General features: G+C 43.5%; 1 protein-coding gene across 1 annotated transcript in view; it reads left to right on the top strand.

Annotated features, from left to right (window-relative positions):
* LOC125464066 (syntaxin-2) overlaps window positions 1-19,074 on the top strand; it is a 72,622-nt gene that overhangs the window by 48,237 nt on the left and 5,311 nt on the right. The window contains exons 7-9 of the mRNA XM_059654883.1: window positions 5,502-5,575; window positions 7,501-7,638; window positions 13,151-13,261. Of these exons, the coding sequence (XP_059510866.1) occupies window positions 5,502-5,575; window positions 7,501-7,638; window positions 13,151-13,261 (323 nt within the window). The remainder of the gene's footprint in view (window positions 1-5,501; window positions 5,576-7,500; window positions 7,639-13,150; window positions 13,262-19,074) is intronic.

The following is a 19,074-nucleotide window of genomic DNA, read 5'->3' as shown; positions in this document are numbered from 1 at the left end:
CCACGTAAACTGGAGGTTTAATAGAGATGGTCAAAATCGCAAAGGATACGTACAAGAGAAATTGTTTGCCATGGTTCAAGGACTATTAACCAAACTGCATAGATTAAGGTTTCTGGCAAACAAGCCAGAGACAATATGAGGAGAAACTGTTTTTATGTAACAGCTGGTTAGGATTTGGAATTTGCCAATCCAGCAGCAGCCTTTAAAACAGAATTGGGTAGATACACAAAGGCGAAAGTATAGCCGTGATATAGCCCAGCCACTCTACAGCTGCTTCATCAGTGACCTTCCCTCCATCAGGTTAAAAAATGGAAATGTTCGTTGCTGATTGTACAATGCTCAGCACTGTTCATGACTACAGCAGTCTGTGTTCAAATACACCAAAACCTGGAACACATGCAGGCTTTGCCAGGTAAAGTTTGCAACATACTTATATTGGGTAATGATCATCTCTAACACAGAATCTAACCAGTTAAGATTTGGGCACATTACTGTGGATCTAGAGACCAGACTGAGTGAGAACAGCAGATTTCCTTCCTTAAGGGATTAGTGAAATGGATAGGTTCTACAACAGTCTGTTTATAGTTACTATGGTTACTGTCAGTGAGGCTTACTATACAGTTCCAGATTTATCAATTGGGATTTCAACTCCTCCAGCTACCATATGAACCCATGTTCTCAATGTGTTAGCCTTTTTCTCTGGATGAAAAGCTCATTGACATTACCACAACATCACACCTCCCCCTAAACTTTCAAAAGATTGTAAGAATTGTTGTAATATTTTAGAACAAATGTCCTAGTTAATTTTAGTGATTGTGTTAATCTTTTACTGTTTGGAACTTGATCTGGTGAATGTGTTGGTTATGGTTCAGTGGGTAATGTCCTTGTCTCAGTTGGAATGTTGCACTTTCAAGATGCAATCCGGACACTTAAGCACCGGCCTGATTCTCCAAGGTAGTATTGAGGGAATGTTCGATGTCACCAGTATCACTTTCAGAATGGCTAGTTGGGCAAGGTTCTGTTGTCACTGCTATTGTGAAAATGTTCCAAGTTGAGGTACAGAATAGTACCAATATCTCAGACCAGTTGTGTAGCTGGAGGAGGTTAGAGGGGTGGGGCGCAATTATTCACATCAGCACACTTAACACGTTGATGATCATAACATTATATCTGCATTGCCTAGGTTACATCATGGAGTATAGCTAATGAGCTCCAACAGAGAAATTAACTTTCTCACATTCTAAATCCACTGACGTGCTTTTTGTAGACTGTGGGTATTTCACACGCAGTTCTGAAATCCTCTTGCAGACGGCGCACGAGAATTAATTAATTAAGCATCCACAACAATGTCTAGTGTTTATTGCAATCATTCCAACTGATTGTGCAGGATCGTTGATCTCATCTGCTATGGAATGTGTGAAGTCAGATTTTCTGTAACTTGGTCTTTCCAACTGGCAGTTGCTACATGTTTTAATTTCCCATTTCCTTCCTGTCCCTCCAGTGATTCAAATGTATAATTGCCAGGTAGAAATCTTTGTGTTTTGGATTCTTTGTTGGAAGTAGTTGTTAAGGGCATTCATTGTGTAAAAATGCTTTGTTTATTTCTCTCCTTGGATATCTTAATTGATTCCCTCAGATGTTACTTGGCAACAGTCTCCATGTGCCAGCTGCAGACTCTGTTGCTCTCCCTGGCAGAAGAATAATGTCAAGTCGAGCTGTTTACAATTTCCATTCATATTTGACCCTGAGATGAGCTTTGACCCATGCTACCCTTGGACTTTATATCTGTAACGTCACTTGACGCCAAAGCGGAAACCCTGATGTCTCTAGATTTGTCTATTCACACTCCGGGCCAGCCTGCTATTTTCTACCCTCTGTGACCTTGGGCAACGGAGCTTTGCCATGTTCTAACTCTCTCCAGCTGCTGAGCTCCCCTGTATTTGCTGACCTCTGCTCGCTGGCCTACACTGTCTCCTGGCTAAACAATGTCTTGGCATTTCAAATTTTCATCTTTGATTCCAAATCAAACGAGGCCTGACTCACCCTATCTTGGTAATCCAACCCTCCACAATATCTAAACTCTCTTGAGCATTACCAGCTTTAATTGGTTTGCCTTTGGTCATGCTTTCAGCTGTCTTGACCACACAAATTAGGAGCAGGACCTAGCCATTCTCTTGAGCCTACTCCGCCATTTGATTGGATCATTGCTGATCTGATTGTGGCTTCACTTTCTTGTCTGTCCCCATAAGGGCGTATCCCTACAGCATCCACCCTGTCAAGTCTCCTCAGATTCTTGAATGTTTTACTAAGACCGGCTATTGTCATTCTTCACACCAGTGACCAGAGACGTAGATGCTTAGCCATGGCAAGCTAATGCCTTCATCCCAATAATCAGTTGAGCGAACCTGCTCTGAACAACTTTCAATTACGTCCTTCCTTAGTTAAGGAGACCAAACTATGGACAGTATTCGAGATGTTGTCTCCGTAAGGCCCTGTGTAGCTGTAACAGTCTTCTCCACTTAATTAGGCTAAAATTTAACCCCTCTAAATTTCTCAAAACCTTTACCTTGATTTTCTCTAAAGAATTCTATCAAACCCCCTTCTTTCACCAAGCTTTTGATCACCCATCCTAATACCTGTTGATATATTTCCATATCATTTTGTTTTATGCTGATGTCTTGGGAAACCTTATTGTGCTAGAGGCCTGTATAAATACAGGGCATGTGGTATTAGTTTTGAATGTTGAACACCATTCAGGATATCAGATGGCTGACTGCATTGGCTTTAAAATTTGTTTTGGGCGCTTTGGTTTCCAGTCAATCGCAGTCCCTCTGACAATCCCATTCGAGCTAAAAATTAATGCACACTGCCCTTTGAGTTGAATCCAATGCAAATTGACTTTTGTGGAAACTCTGTCAAGTGAGACTGAAGTTGCTAAACTACCCACTGCTTTTGCAGTATGTATAGTAAAGGAGATTCCTCACCACTGTCTGGATAAAGTGTGGTCCGGTCTCTGCTCAATAGTATGAGTGTATCCAGAAACAGGCAGGTGCTAGCCTGGCCCCGTTGCTGAGTTTTGCAGGTCTAAAGCTAAATGAATTGAGTCTTACGGTTTCATAGCTATTTGACCTCATTGTTTCTACGCCGTTTCTTTGCCGAGCGATCCAGGAAGTACATTCCCTACTCTTCCCCTGTGAACTCATAGGTTTATTTCCCTCAAATGCTCATCGGTTTACATTCGGAATCATTGATATCTCCCTTTCCACCAGCCTGATAGGCAGTAAGATCTGGATAATTATCATTTACTACATAAAAACATTTTACCTCCCATTCTCCCAGCATCTCTTGCCCAAAGACTACAATTTGCATCTGCTAGTCCTTGCACCGTCAACCAATGGGTCAGTTTTTCTTTGTCTACATTACCAAAACTTGTTAGCTAATGTCTAACTGAGATCTGTCAATAACTCCAAAAGAATCTGGAAATCTGAAATAAAAACAAAAAACTAAGTTCAGCACTTGATAGTTTTGCACATGTAATGAGCCACGAATGATTCAGGGTGAGGGGGTCTGTGATCAGGTGAAGAGTACAAAAGAATAAATGATATTTAGATGAAGGAATGAGACAAAACGGAACTGGCAATGGGGCAAGGGAAGAAATGAGATCTCTGGCAACAGCAGATCATCAAACATCATTGACTATAAACTAATCCTCAAAGAACAATGGAGTTGGGATTTAAAAAGACAGCTACATTGGAACGAGGCTGAATGTCGTTTTCTTTCGGGCACTCTTGGTACCTCTATTGTTGCATGCCAGATCTTAACTGATTAGGGTTATTTCTTTGGGCTTCATAGTAAATGAACATCATCTTTGAGCTGATTTAAAGCACTTTCATCATTGACATCTTCTTCATGATTTAAGAAAGAGAGGGGACATGGCTTCTGATTTAATTTTTCATATTTAGACCATAAGACACAGGAGTGGAAGTAAGGCCATTCAGCCCATCAAGTCCACTCCGCCATTTAAATCATGGCTGATGGGCATTTCAACTCCACTTCCGTGCACTCTCCCCGTAGCCCTTGATTCTTTTTGAGATCAAGAATTTGTCGATTTCTGCCTCGAAGGCATCCAACGTCCCGGCCTCCACTGCATTCTGCGGAAATGAATTCCACAAGCCTGCCATTCTCTGGCTGAAGAAATGACTTCTCATTTCAGTTTTAAATTTACCCACTCTAATTTTAAGGCAGTTCCCACGGGTCCTAGTCACCCCGCCTAACGGAAACAACTTCCTAGCGTCCACCCCTTCTAAACCATACATTATCTTGTAAGTTTCTATTAGATCTCCCCTCAACCTTCTAAACTCGAATGAATACAATCCCAGGATCCTTAGCCATTCATCATACGCTAAACCTACCATTTCCAGGGATCATCTGTGTGAATCTCCGCTGGACACGCTCCAGGGCTTTCTGAGGTGTGGGGCCCAAAATTGGACACAGTATTCTAAATGGGGCCGAACTAGAGTCTTATGAAGCCTCAGAAGCACATTGCTGCTTTTATATTCCAACCCTCTTGAGATAAACGACAACATTACATTCGCTTTCTTAATTACGGACTCTACCTGCAAGTTAACCTTTAGAGAATCCTGGACCAACACTCCCAGATCCCTTTGCACTTCTGATTTGTGAATTTTCTCACCGTTTAGAAAATAGTCCATGCCTGTATTCTTTTTTCCAAAGTGCAAAACCTCACATTTACTCACATTGAATTTCATCAGCCATTTCCTGGACCACACTCCTAAACTGTCTAAATCTTTCTGCAGCTTCCCCACCTCCTCAGTACTACCTGCCTGTCCACCTATCTTCATATCATTGGCAAACTTTGCCAGAATGTCCCCAGTCCCTTCATCCACATCATTAATATATAAGGTGAACAGCTGTGGCCCCAACACTGAACCCTGCGGGACACCACTCGTTGCCATTCTGAAAAAGACCCTTTTATTCCAACTCTCTGCCTTCTGTCAGACAGCCAATTCCTTAATCCAAGCCTGTAGCTCACCTCGAACACCATGGGTCCTCACCTTGTTCAGCAGCCTCCCGTGAGGCACCGTATCAAAGGCCTTCTGGAAGTCTAGATAATAACATCTGCTGGGTTTCCCTTGTCTAACCCACTTGTTATCTCTTCAGAGAATTCTAACAGGTTTGTCAGGCACGACCTCCCCTTACTAAATCCATGCTGACTTGTTCTAATCCGACCCTGCACTTCCAGGAATTTAGAAATCTCATCCTTGACAATGGATTCTAGAATTTTACCAACAACCGAGGTTAGACTAATCAGCCTATAATTTTCCATCTTTTGCCTTGATCCTTTCTTAAACAAGGGAGTTACAACATTTGTTTCTTTAAAATGCAGTTACGCACCTTTGTAATCTTCAGGTACAGCCTGGAAAATGAATTGCAAAGGAATGGATGTCATTGAATTAATTGTGTCCATTTTGCTTTGACAGCTGGAAGAACAACCACTGATGATGAACTGGAAGAGATGCTGGAAAGTGGTAACCCATCTATTTTTACATCTGATGTAAGCAAACGTCAAGCTTTCGTAAGCAAAATCCTGCCTTGGTAACACTCAGCAGGTCTGACAGCATTTATGAAGAGAGAAAGAATCAACATTTCATGTCAGTGCTGATGGAGAAAAGCGCTGAAATATCAATCCTGTTTCTGTCTGCATAAAAACATTCCTGACCTGAGTGTTTCCAACATTTTCTGTTCTTAGAATTAAATTTACCTGGTTTAATCTCAATTGTTTCAACAGTTTGTGGGAAACATGATTAAAGCAAAACTGAGTAAATGTAGGTATAGAATGAGGTGAGCCTTAAATAAGAATTCATTTTTGTGTCTCCTCGTTCATCATCCACTGTGGGCAGCATGCTCTTATCTGAATATGGTGGTGATTGGTCCAAGCACCAAATGCTGCTGAAGTAAAAACAGATTATGGAGAAAGAACGAGTTAAAAGATTGGTTGTGTGTTCTGGTCATGTTTGAGACACTTGGTTCCAATATTCAGGCCAACAGACCAATGCAGTACTGAAGGAGTGCTGTCTCTCAGATGAGTCAGTAAACCAGAGCTTTAATTGGCCCTCGTGGCACCACAGGAGCAGCCTGGTAGCTCATGCAGTTAAGAGTTACATTTATTCCCCAGGCTTTGGTTAAATGAATACAGAAGTCGCACACTGCATGTCTAGGTAGAGTAGAACTTCTGTATGTGAAGAGATATACACATCGCTAAAAGTAACATTTCAGGTTAATAAGATCAGGAGAAAAGCAAACAAAGACCTATAGTTCATTTCAAAAAGAATAAAAGTGAAAAGCTTCAAAGTTACGTTGAGCCTGTACTTGCACCTGGGTTTGAGTTCCACTTTGAGTTCTTTCCATTCTGGTCTGTATTGTAAGAGGGTATGGATTCAGTGGAGCAAGTACTGCCATTACTGAGTGGATATGATATCAGGTGAGACTGATCAGTGGAGACTCTCCTTCCCGCTCAAAAAAATGACCAGGGACTGATAGAGATCTTTAAGATGATAGGGTTATCAATATAAGAGAGTGGCAAATAAATCCAAGAGGAGAATCCAGAGAGTTCATTACCTGAGTGAGTGGTAACACTGGACCTTCCGCCCATGGCGAATGGATTTAAGGAGAAGCTGGATAAAGTTGAGGGAGAAAGGAATAGTAGCTGAGCGTGAAATGAAGTAGATGAATGCATGCTTGAGATCAGACACGTTTGGTCAAACAGCCTGCTTCTGTGTAGTAGATACAATAAAAATTCAAGATGTATAAAACTCCGAATTGGTGAAACGGGATTGCTAATGAAAGGATGTTTCTACCGGCTTGGGAGTCTAGAAGGAGGATCTCCGTGTGGAGTTGACGTTTAGGACAGAGGTTGGAAGTTTCTTGGCTCAAAGGATTGTAAATCTTCGGAATTCAGCATCCCCAGAGATCTCCAGGTGCCTCACTATTGAATATTTATCAGACTGAAATCGGTAGATTTTTGGAGCCAAGGGAATTGAGACGTATGGGGCTATTACAGGAATGCAGCATCAAGGAGAGTGACACTTGGTTGCTCTTTTAAATGACAGAGCAAGATTGAAGGGCTTAATGGCCACCATCTCTTTCTTGTATTCCTCAAAACTGTCTAACCATTACCACTGTGTATAAAACGCTTTTGGACCTGGCATTATACAAAATCAAAGCTTTCTCTTGCCCTAACCTCTGATCTAACTGGTGATTATCTGGGTGAGACCATTGAATAAAAACCAAAAGAACTGTGGATGCCCCAGATCTGAGGAAGGGTCACCGGACCCAAAACGTTAACTGTTTTCTCCTCCACGGATGCTGAGCTTTTCCAGCAACTTTGTTTTTAACCTTGTTTAAACCTCTGAGCATCAGAAGGAAGCAAAGAGAATCCCTAAAGGTTGTGACAATTGCTTCCTGATCTTTGTTTTACAGATCATATCGGACACCCAGATCACCAGACAGGCTCTTAATGAGATTGAATCACGACACAAAGACATTATCAAACTGGAAGCAAGCATACGAGAGTTGCACGACATGTTTGTGGACATGGCCATGTTAGTGGAACAACAGGTGAAGTGTTTCAAAGTTTATTGGTTTTTGAGGTGTGCTGTCTATTTAACTTTGAATGTTGAATCCTAAATTATTTCTCCAGCTTAAGTGAGTGAAAGTCTGCATATGGTGTAAAACAAACGAAAGAACTGCAGATGCTGTAAATCAGTAACAAAAACAGAAGCTGCTGGAAAAGCTCGACAGGTTCGGCAGCATCTGTGGAAAGAAGTCAGAATTAATGTTTTGAGTTCTGTGACCCTTCCTCAAAACTGAAGGAGAGTCCACTGAGGGAACAGTTCTGAGGAAGGGTCACTGGACCTGAAACATTAACTTAAATTTATCTCCACGGATGTTGCTGGACCTGCTGAACCTTTCCAGCAATTTCTGCTTTTGTTATGCATACCATGTGTGTAAGGTATTGTAAAAGAAACCATTTAATGCACCATACACTCCAGTATGTACAAGTGAGAAGTTACATCCTTGCATTGTGGATCCACAGTAAGGACGTTTTTGAAATTAGCCTAATGCTGGATTAGTGGCCTGGGAGGCGCACATGGAATAGTTGTTGCCTGGACAGTCTAGAATATATTCTCCAGCACAATTAGGATCCGACCACAAATGGTGGCCTAGCCATCTATACCCAATACCATCAAGGAATTAAATAGAACATATCTTTACAAAAGCATTTCTAGAATCACTGAAAGCTGAGTGAGGTTTCAACAGTACTTTTGCTGGGTCATACAGACAGGAACCATAGAAACAAAGGCCTCTCACTATTCATAAGAGCCACTGTAAGCTCCATTCGTAAGCTCCAGCTTTTCATTGAGGGACTGCAGAAGGATTGCTGCATATTAATCAAATGCCAGCGCAGAACTCCTCCAAACAAACGTGCACATAGACTGAAAGCACAAAGTGCCGGGCGTGTTTCTCTGGCGAGAGAAACAGTGTTAATCATTTGTTCCCATAATTGTCATTATATCCAGAAGATTTAAAGATGAGTAATTTTAAGTATAGTTTGAAATTTGGCATTCTTGCGTGTGTCCTGATGAGTGCAAGATGGATAAACCTCAACAGTTTGTCTGTTTTTCCACAGTATTCAGGTTGTCCCATCTCACTGGGTAGCAACAAGCCCAACTATTCTCAGTTGTCGCAAGGTTAATTTTCCCTTCCTTTTTAGACACAAGTTGACAGCACGCAACAGGTTTCTGTATTTTACAAGAATTACTGTCTTTTATGCGTAAACCAGTTCTAGCTACCGCAAAATGATATTGAACTGTCAACTATAAAAGTAAACTAGCCAGAGTCTTACCAGACCATAAGCTGCACTCTCATTCGAGAGGGAGATAATTGCTGGTGATTTAACCTGAGGGCCAACACATCTCAGCAAGGGGAAAGCTTCAGAAGGACAGTTCTTAATTGTAACCCTAGCCAATGCAGGGATTGAAAACTGGTGACATGCAGCATTACAAACCAGCTGTCCAACCCGCTGAGTTAACTGACCCCCTTTAAAGTCTTCTGGGTAATCTAGAATCCCTTATAAACCTCCCCACTGCACATCCCTGCAAATAGACAGACAAAGAAACATGAATATATCTGGGTGGAAAGGCTGGGCAGGCGATTTATTGGTCCCTATCCACAAGGTTTACAGTGATCATCCTTGTGGCTTGCCAGGACCTGCTACCATTAGACCTTTGTTCTCTGGGTACTTCCACTTTCTGCATGAGGCACAGACCAACAGGTTCACAACTTATAAAGTCTCTGACTTATTAGTTAAGAGCCACAGCTTGCGGCAACGGATAAAAATTATCCTAGCTTTCTTCAGGCTTAAGGTGTTTTTTTTAAACCTGTAGAGGAAGGGCCCCTCTTTCCTTTCTGGAGGTCTAAAGATTCACATCCAAGAGTTGGTCAGCTACCTGGGAACCAATCAGCCACTTGTTGCTGGCCAGATCTCCTTTTGTGCAGTCATGACCCTCGCTGCTTGAGCAAGCAGCAGTGTGAACAGCACATAAGTGTTGGTGTCCTGATTTTTAAAAGTGCTGCAATTCTTTCCATGATCCTTCATTTTAGAAACAGCCCTTTTCCCGTTTCAGCCCACAACAAAAAGCATAGCATAATAAAAATATGATCTTTACAAAGTTTTAATTTACGTAGAACTATGGGAGGAGAATGGAAAAGATCAGCGAGAATAATCAGGTACATGGTGAGGGCAGGAAAGATTCACTGTCATAGTAATGATGAGGGGCAAGGATGGGGCAAAAAAATGAATTCACAGGAGGTTCCAGAATGTTGGAGAACAAATTAAAACTTGGGGTCATGTTTGCTCACTGAACTTGGAGTATTTAGCACAGCCATGAACTGTAGCTTCTTTGCATTTACTGCTGCCAGTTTGTGGCATTATATATGGATTAGAATGCTGTATCCGTTTGAGGAACTTTGGCTTCACTTAATTAGCATCAACAGCAAAATGAAGGCTTGGGAAACCAGGATTGGGGGATATTTTGAGTAAACTGGATGGTCTGATGCAGCTTCAGTTCATTTCCCTGCTTTCTTTGAAAATGTGTTTCTTTAAAATAATATCAGAACCTGTCTTGTAACCTCTTTGTTTGTTTTTAGCTTTGCTTTATCCTAAGGATCTATCACATTTTCCTTCTTTCACAAAGGAGACATATCATCTAATGTATTAAGTACTGCATCATCCTGTGCCATTTCAACACTTAACCATGCCTTATTTATATTGACGTTTCTTTATAAGTGTGGAAAATGGCATTAGAAGCCTATAAAATATAGCCTCTACCCTGCTTCACCTAAAAATATTTGGTCTTTTCTCAACTCTGCAGCATTGCGCAGGATTGACTTGTTGGAAGTTAGTTTTCTCCTCAAGACAATTTTTTAGAATTGGGTTTTATTGTCGTGTGCTCAAGTACTAGGATACATGGGTGCAGTGAGAAGTATGTGAAGTCACCATTCTCCAGTATTGCCTTGGGTACAACAGAACCTTGGTGTAAAGTGGAAAAATAAAGGAATAAAGTTTAAAAGTTCAACATTGTAGTTCTTAACTGCTTAGCCATAGGCCTGGATCTGGGCTCATCCACCCTGACGCTGAGATTTTCTGATGCGATTATAAATTTTTTGCGCAACTTGTCACCAGGAACCCTGCCCCGTTATGCTTTCAATAATGGATTGAGAATCAACTCAAGATCAGCACCAGTTTTCACCTTTCTAAAGAGCTTCTGCTGCAAATTAATTTCGGTGTTTGTCACAGAGCACAGTTGTCAACCTTAGCCCCCTGAAGTGTTTTTTTGGTTGAAGGTGTAACAAAATAAATGAGATGTTTCTTCTTTTGCTAATTGCTGCTGATGGGACAGCTACACAGGTAACCAACAAATTCACATGATTCCATCCATTTCATTGATGGCCCTATTGAATCACTGTGATATTTGCGCAGCACGTTGACATCAAAACATGAACTTACATCAATTTTGCAGACGTGAGTTTTCACCCAATACAAGAAAACATGCACAGGATCAAAAGTTGTGATTTTTTTTTAACCTGAAATTGCACTATTACAAATATTGAAAAATAGTCAGTGCACACCCACTTGTTTAGGATTGTTCAACTCTTTGCACTAGCTTACCTTCAGGACTGAGCAAGGTAGACAGTTTGTGCATTATACTCCAGGTATATCTTTGCCAAACTTACTGAGCAATGTTTTGATTCCTGTGCCTGTTAGTTCAGTTTCACCATTATTTGTTATGCCCTGGTATCTTCTCTCTCTATTCCGTGTCTTTTCATCCACCATGCTCCTGTTCTGTATTGGCATACTCGTTAAGATACTGTGGAACTTTGAAATTGAAACAAATTGCTGGAGAAATTCAGCAGGTCTGATAACTACAGCAGAGGCTAGTGTTCCAAGACCGTCTGTCTGTCCGAGTCTGTATGATGATATTGCTGCCAGACTTGCTGAGTTTCCTCAGCACATTGTTTCGTTATCCCAGAGCTCTGACTTGAAGAAGCAAGATGCTTATTTGAACAGTTATTCATGCAACATTTCCCACAACTGGACCTACGGAATAAATGTTACATTTTGTGTTAAACCATCAACTGAAGGTGTCATTTAAAATTTCTATTCCAACATTTCAGCAACACAGGAATTCCTAATCTTTGAGAGATAATGGGAACTGCAGATGCTGGAGAATTCCAAGATAATAAAATGTGAGGCTGGATGAACACAGCAGGCCAAGCAGCATCCCAGGAGCACAAAAGCTGACGTTTCGGGCCTAGACCCTTCATCAGAGAGCTCTGATGAAGGGTCTAGGCCCGAAACGTCAGCTTTTGTGCTCCTGGGATGCTGTTTGGCCTGCTGTGTTCATCCAGCCTCACATTTTATTATTGTGTAACCAAGGAACAACTTTCGCAAATATAAAATTGTGCATTCCCAAAAGGCTGTGGATATCACTGGTCAGTTGGAATAAGATGCATTCCACCACTTGGGAACCCCAAGGCTAGTTTTCACTAAATCCTTGAGAGAACAGTTGAACAATTATGGAAAACTCACCACAAAGGTAAGACCAGAGGCTAGGTCAGCTTCCTCCAATACACTTGCCTGTAAGGCTTTTCCACCATCTACAAGGCACAGGTCAGGAGTGTGATGGAATGCTCCCCACTTGCCTGGATGAGTGCAGCTCCATCAACACTCAAGATGTTTGACGCTGTCCAGGACAAAGAACCTCCCACTTAATTGGTACTACATCCACAAGCATCCACCACCGACACTCAGTCGCAGCAGTGTGTACCATCTACAAGATGCCCTGCAGAAATTCACCAAAGATCCTCAGACAGCACCTTCCAAACCCACGACCACTTCCATCTAGAAGGACAAGGGCAGCAGATACGTGGGAACACCACCCCCTGCAAGTTCCCCTCCAAGCCACTCACCACCCTGACTTGGAAATATTGAGCTATTCCTTCACTTTCACTGGGTCAAAATCCTGGAATTCCCTCCCACAATGCTCTTAGGGTCAACCTCCAGCACATGGACTGCAGTAGCTCATGAAGGTAGCTCATCTCCACCTTCTCAAAAGAAACTAGAGAAGGGATAATAAATGCTGGCTATGCCAGTTACACCCACATTCCACAAATGTGTGGAAGCAAAAAAAGAGTGCTGCATACATTTATGGGGATGTTATTGCTACTGGACGTGACACTAAAACAGTGGGTGAGTTTGGCTTGACCTGTTGAGAGATGGTTGAGAGAATTAAGGTTAAGTGAGATTGAAAGATCAGAAGGGGTTATATTAAGTCAAGACAGGGGTATTTGCACCAACCATACTGTATTGAAAAGATAAAGACGTGAAGCATGCACGGGTAGAGAATTATAGAATGTGTTGAAGCAGAGTCCATCGGCTCTATTTGGAGGGAATTTCTGTTTCCGGGATGGCTGGATAAAAATAGTGGGAATGACAATGTGCAGGATTACATTTCGTAATGTTTCTTAGACTAACTTTGTTTTTTTTTTCTTTTTCTAAACACAAAAGGGTGAAATGATTAATAACATAGAGACAAATGTGGTAAATGCTACTGAGTATATTGAGCGGGCGAAAGAAGAGACTAAAAAAGCAGTTCGATACCAGAGCAAGGCACGACGGGTGAGTTTACTGTTTCATTGCTTCCAGATTGTCATTCATGGCTTTGAACTAACCTGCAGCACAGGAGGCCATTCAGCTCCTCATGCTAGTGTTGGCTGTTAGAATGAACGTTTGTGTTTAGTCAGACTTTCCTGCTTTTTTTAAACCTCATTCCCTCGTACCTGTCTGTTTCCCTTTTAAAATTATTGATGGAATCAATTTGTATATCTTTACTGGTACAGCATACTATATGAGACAACTCTGAAAATATCTCCCCTCATCTTACCTCAATGTCTTTTGCAATGATTTTCAGCTGTAACCTCAGTTTAATGACTCACTCCAATTAATTTATCAAAATCCCTCCATTTTATAAATCTCTCCCCACTCACTTCCTGACCACCACCTCTTCCATGGGGAAAAGCCCAAGGTTTTCCAGCCTGATCTCATTCCTGGGCCCCTTCTCTGGACTGTGCTTCATGCTTGGAGTCAGTGGGGACTGGGGAATTGAGGGAGAAGGAGGCGAGAACACTCCACTGGTTATCATCCCTAGCACAGAGGATGGTGGTTGTTCGAGGTCAGTCATCTCAGTCCCAGAATATCACTGGGAGTTCCTGCAAGGGAAGTGTCCTAGGCCCAGCAATCTTCAGCTGCTTCATCAATGACCTTCGCCAATGACAGGATGACTGCACAATGTTCAGCACCATTTTTGACTCCTCTGATACGGAAGCAGTCTGTGTTCAAATGCAGCAAGATCTGGACAATACCCAGGCTTGGGCTAATACAAAAAAAATTGCTGGAGCAATTCAGGTCTTGCACCATCTATGCAGAAAGAATCAGATGATGATTACAGTTCTGATTGTTTGGAACTTCGAGTGCCATTTATGCCACAAAAGTACCAGCCAATGACCATCTCCAATAAGAGGATCTAACAGTTGCCCCTTGATGTTCATTGCACCACCAACGATGAAACACCTATCCCCCTGCCCCCAACTCCATCAACGTCCTGAACCATTACCATTGACCAGAAACTGAACTGAACTTGCCATATAAGTACAGTGGCTACAAGAGCAGGTCAGACGCAGAGAATCCTGAACCAAATAACCAACCACCTGATCCCCAGAGCGCCTCCACCATCTGCAAGGCACAAGGCAGGAGTGTGATGCCATACTCTTTACTTGCCTGGACGGATGCTGCTCCAATAACACTTGAGCTCAACACCATCCAGGAAAAAGCAGCCCATTTGATTGGCAGCCCAGCCACCACCACCATAATATTCACAAAAGCAGAAATTGCCAGAAAAACTCAAGGACTGGCACCATCTGTGGATGGAAATCAGAATTAACATTTCAGGTCTTTCCTTGGGACTGATGGTAGCTACAAAAATGCTTTTTTATGCAGAAGATAAAATTTGGGGGTGGGGGGGTTTGGTGGGGTGGTGTAAGGAATAAACAATAGGGCCCAAACAGAGAAGAAGAACTATTTGATAGACAAAGGAGTGGATAAGGATCTGGCAATGAGAGTGAATAATGGTGACTATTAGTAGCTAACAATGAGTTGTGTCTAGTAGCTGACCATATGATAGGGGGATCGCGGTAAGGACAGAGGAGAATGCGCCTCAAGCTCTAAACTTATTGAAAACTCTATGGAGTCAAGAAGGCGGTAGAGTTCCCAAGAGCAAAATCAGATGTGGTTTTCAGCTTGTGCTGAGCATTGCTGGAACACTGCAGCGAGCCTGAGCCACTGGTGTTGGCCAGGGAACAGGGTGGTGTGTTAAAATGGAAGCTCAGGGCCTCTTGTGCAGACAGAATGGTGGTGTTCTGTGAAGCAGTCACCCAGTGCACACTTCATTTTCCCCAACATGGAGGAGACCACGCTGTGAGCAGCAAACAGAGTAGACTCGGTGGAATGAAGTGCAGGTACAGTGCTGCTTCACCTGGAAGGTGTGTTTGGGCTGTTGGATAGTGGTGAGGGAGGAAGTAAACAGACAGATGTTACACCTGTGGTTGCAGGGGAGGGTGTTGTGGGCTGGTGGGAGGTGGGGGGAATATGTTGGGAGTGGAGGAGGAATGGACCAGAGTATCCTAGAGGGAACGGCCCCTGTGGAAGGCTGACCAGGGACAAGATGCGTGTTTGGTGCTGGCATCTCACTGGAGGTGGTGGAAATGGCAGCTAATGATGTACTGGATGTGGATGCTGGTAGAATGGTAGATCAGGACAAGGGGAACCCTGTCAGTGTTGTGGGAGGGGAGACGGGGTTAGGGTGGAAGTGCAGGAGATGGGTCAGACCCAGCTGAGTGCGCTGTCAACTGTGGTGCTGCGGAATCCTCAGTTGAGGAAGAAAGTGGACCTTTCAGAGGCCCCCTTGTTGAAGTTTGCATCGTCAGAACAGAGAATGGGATTGAATCTTTACAGGATACAGGGGTGCGAGGGTGTATAATCCAGGTAACTGTGGGAATCAGTTGGTCTGTAGTGCATATTGGTGACCAGCCTATCCCCTAAAATGGAGACTCATGTCGAGGAAGGGAGGAGTTAAGGATGAACCAGGTGAAGGTGCGAGTGGGGTGGATATTGGAGGTGAAATTGATAGACTTTTCCATATTTGATCGAGAGGGAAGCAGCACCAATGATGTAATCAGTGTGCTGGAGACAGTTATGGGTGGGGGCTGGAATAGGACTGGAACAAAGAATGTTCCACACCCCACAAAGAGGCAGCCATAACTGTGTCCCTGTGGGCACCTGTGACCGATCCCTCTGATCTGAAGAAAAGGAGAGGAGTTTAAAGAGAAGCTGTTCAAAGTGTGGACAGACTCAGCGCAATGGAGGAGGGTGGTAGTAGATGGGGGCCATTTTCAGGCCTTTGTTCCAGGAAGAAGCAGAGCTCCCTGAGACCATCCTGGTGGCGGATGTACATCCATGGGAAAGAGGAGGTGGCTGGAGCCTGCAAACTGGAAATTCTGAAATTGCTGTAAAGCATAGAGGAGTTGCAGATCTAAGTGGCAAAGGACTAGATGAGGTGAGAAAAAAGTCAAGTCGAAGTAGGAAGAGATGAGCTCTGTGGGACAAGACCAGGCAGAGGCAATGGGTCTGCATGGGCAGCCCTGATTGTGGAGTTTGGGAAGGAGCTACAAGTGGGCTGTGTGGGGTTGAGGGAGTTTGAACTTGAAAGCAGTGGGGTTGAGGCGGGATATCACTGGATGAAGTGTGGTTAGAGACCACCTGTGGACACAACAGCCTGGTGTTCCATGCTGGGCCCATGGTCCGGGGGAAATGGGAGGAGGTATCTGAGGGCTGGCGCTCAGCCTGTGCAATGTCGAGGCCAGTCCACCAGACAGCAACAGCACTACCCTTATGGGCAGGTAAGCTCCCTTTGTCACCGACAATCTGCAAATATTGTAATGCTGCTCCTGTTACCAGTACCTGTATGAACACTGCAGAGAGCAATGGTCATGTATAGTCAACAGAATGCCCTGCAGCTGTCCACACAGACCTCTCCCCGCACCCCCCCCCCCCCCCAAAAAAAACCCACCGCCACTTCCATCGAGAAGTGGAATACTGTATACAATCAGAACTGTAATCACTTGGAATACTGCGTCCAGTTCTGGGCGCCCTATTATAGGAAAGATGTGGATGCTTTGGAGAGGGTTCAGAGGAGGTTTACCAGGATGCTGCCTGGACTGGAGGGCTTATCTTATGAAGAGAGGTTGACTGAGCTCGGTCTCTTTTCATTGGAGAAAAGGAGGAGGAGAGGGGACCTAATTGAGGTATACAAGATAATGAGAGGCATAGATCGAGTCGATAGCCAGAGACTATTTCCCAGGGCAGAAATGGCTAGCACGAGGGGTCATAGTTTTAAGCTGGTTGGTGGAAAGTATAGAGGGGATGTCAGAGGCAGGTTCTTTACGCAGAGAGTTGTGAGAGCATGGAATGCGTTGCCAGCAGCAGTTGTGGAAGCAAGGTCATTGGGATCATTTAAGAGACTGCTGGACATGCATATGGTCACAGAAATTTGAGGGTGCATCCATGAGGATCAATGGTCGGCACAACATTGTGGGCTGAAGGGCCTGTTCTGTGCTGTACTGTTCTATGTTCTATGTTCTATGTTCTAACAAGGGCAGCAGATAACGTGGGAATGCCACCCCCTGCAAGTTCCCCTCTAAAACTTGCAGCACGTGGACTGCAGCAGCTCACCCCCACCCCCTCACGGGGCAACCAGCGACACTCTCATCCTTTGAATATTTTCCTTAAAGTATGCTGGTAAAAGCGCTTTTTCTTCAGTGAGTGAATCTTTGGAAAAGAGTAAGCTAACAAGTGTCCGGGCTCTGAAAAAGCAGCGTTTCTAAAAAGGTCTGTACGTTCATCAACCTTGCAAAACCGTTCCATTTACTATCTGAGACATTAGGAACTGCAGGTGTTGGAGAGTCCGAGATAACAAGGTGTAGAGCTGGATGAACACAGCAGGCCGAGCAGCATCAGAGGAGCAGGAAAGCTGACATTTCGGGTCTGGACCCTTCTTCAGAGCTGAGACAATAAATCTGAAGAAGGGTCCAGACCCAAAACGCCAGTTTTCTTGCTCTGATGCTGCTCGGCCTGCTGTGTTCATCCAGCTCTACACCTTGTTATCTCATTTACTATCTGTCCTTCTCTGTTAGTTCTGCCAAAGTGTCCCCTCCACGCTTCTCTGCATCAAATCTAAATGTTGTGCATCTGCCCAAATCAACATCCTGTTAGTTATGCTGAATTTGATAGCGTCATCACTAACCACTTTGTCAGGTTTCAGTTTTTGTGAATATTACAATGCTGCTGCTGTCACTAGGACAGCTACAAACACTGCAGTTAACCACCTTGCAGTCTGAAAGACATCCTCCACCACCCTCCGTTTTCTTACTCATGCCAACATCTCCCCTGGATTCCACGTGGCTATTGATTTGTGAGACTGATGTCTTGAGATTCCTCTCAACTTTGATTCACTCGTCACATCTTAAGGTTTCTTTGATAGCTTCCACTGTTTGTCTTTAGCTATTGCATTTTCTGTCCTCTGCTGTATTATCTAACAGCAGGTGTGATGTGAGAGTTGTTAATTGGTTGTATGTTTCATTCAGCACCTCACCCAAGTAAGTGTTAATGGCACATTGCAGAATCTGCCCCCCCACAGTGCAGGAATGCAACTTTGCAAGCTTCCCACATGCTCCAGCTGGACTCAGATTTACAATCCTAGAATCTGTCAGCACAGGAGGAGGTTTTTGACCCATTGTGACAGCTGCTTGAAAGTATGATCCAATTTGTTCCACTCTGTCTTTAGTTCTTTCAGTTCCAGTGTCCATAACAAATGAACAGTTAAGTTACTGTGGAAATAGGACTGGTCCCACTACTTCCCAGTTCTTAAAAAAAAAATTCATTTTGTGGGATGTGGGCTTCGCTGCCTGGCCAGCACCTCTTGCCCCCTTTAGAAGGTGGGGGTGAGCTGCCGCCTTGAACAACTGCAGTCCATGTGTTGTGGGTTGACCCACAAAGTCCTTTAGGGAGGGAATTCCAAGATTTTGACCCAGCGACAGTGAAGGAACGGGGATGTATTTCCAAGTCAGAATTACAGGTCCAGTTGCATCAAATTGCTGCTGAGAGACTAAGGTATAAAATAAGACGTGCTGAAGAGTCAGTGAACATTATGTTCATTCTCTAATTGATACAGGAAGGTGGGACAGTCACCAGAATATGTCAGCTAGAGTTGGAAACTGTCAGGGAGTAGGGCCCCATCACTCACTCACTGTCAGAACCTGAGAGTGATATTTGGTGATGAAATGTGAGGCTGGATGAACACAGCAGGCCCAGCAGCATCT

Source organism: Stegostoma tigrinum, chromosome 26 (assembly GCF_030684315.1).
Source record: "Stegostoma tigrinum isolate sSteTig4 chromosome 26, sSteTig4.hap1, whole genome shotgun sequence".
Lineage (NCBI taxonomy): Eukaryota > Metazoa > Chordata > Chondrichthyes > Orectolobiformes > Stegostomatidae > Stegostoma > Stegostoma tigrinum.
This window is presented reverse-complemented; position numbering and strand designations above follow the sequence as displayed.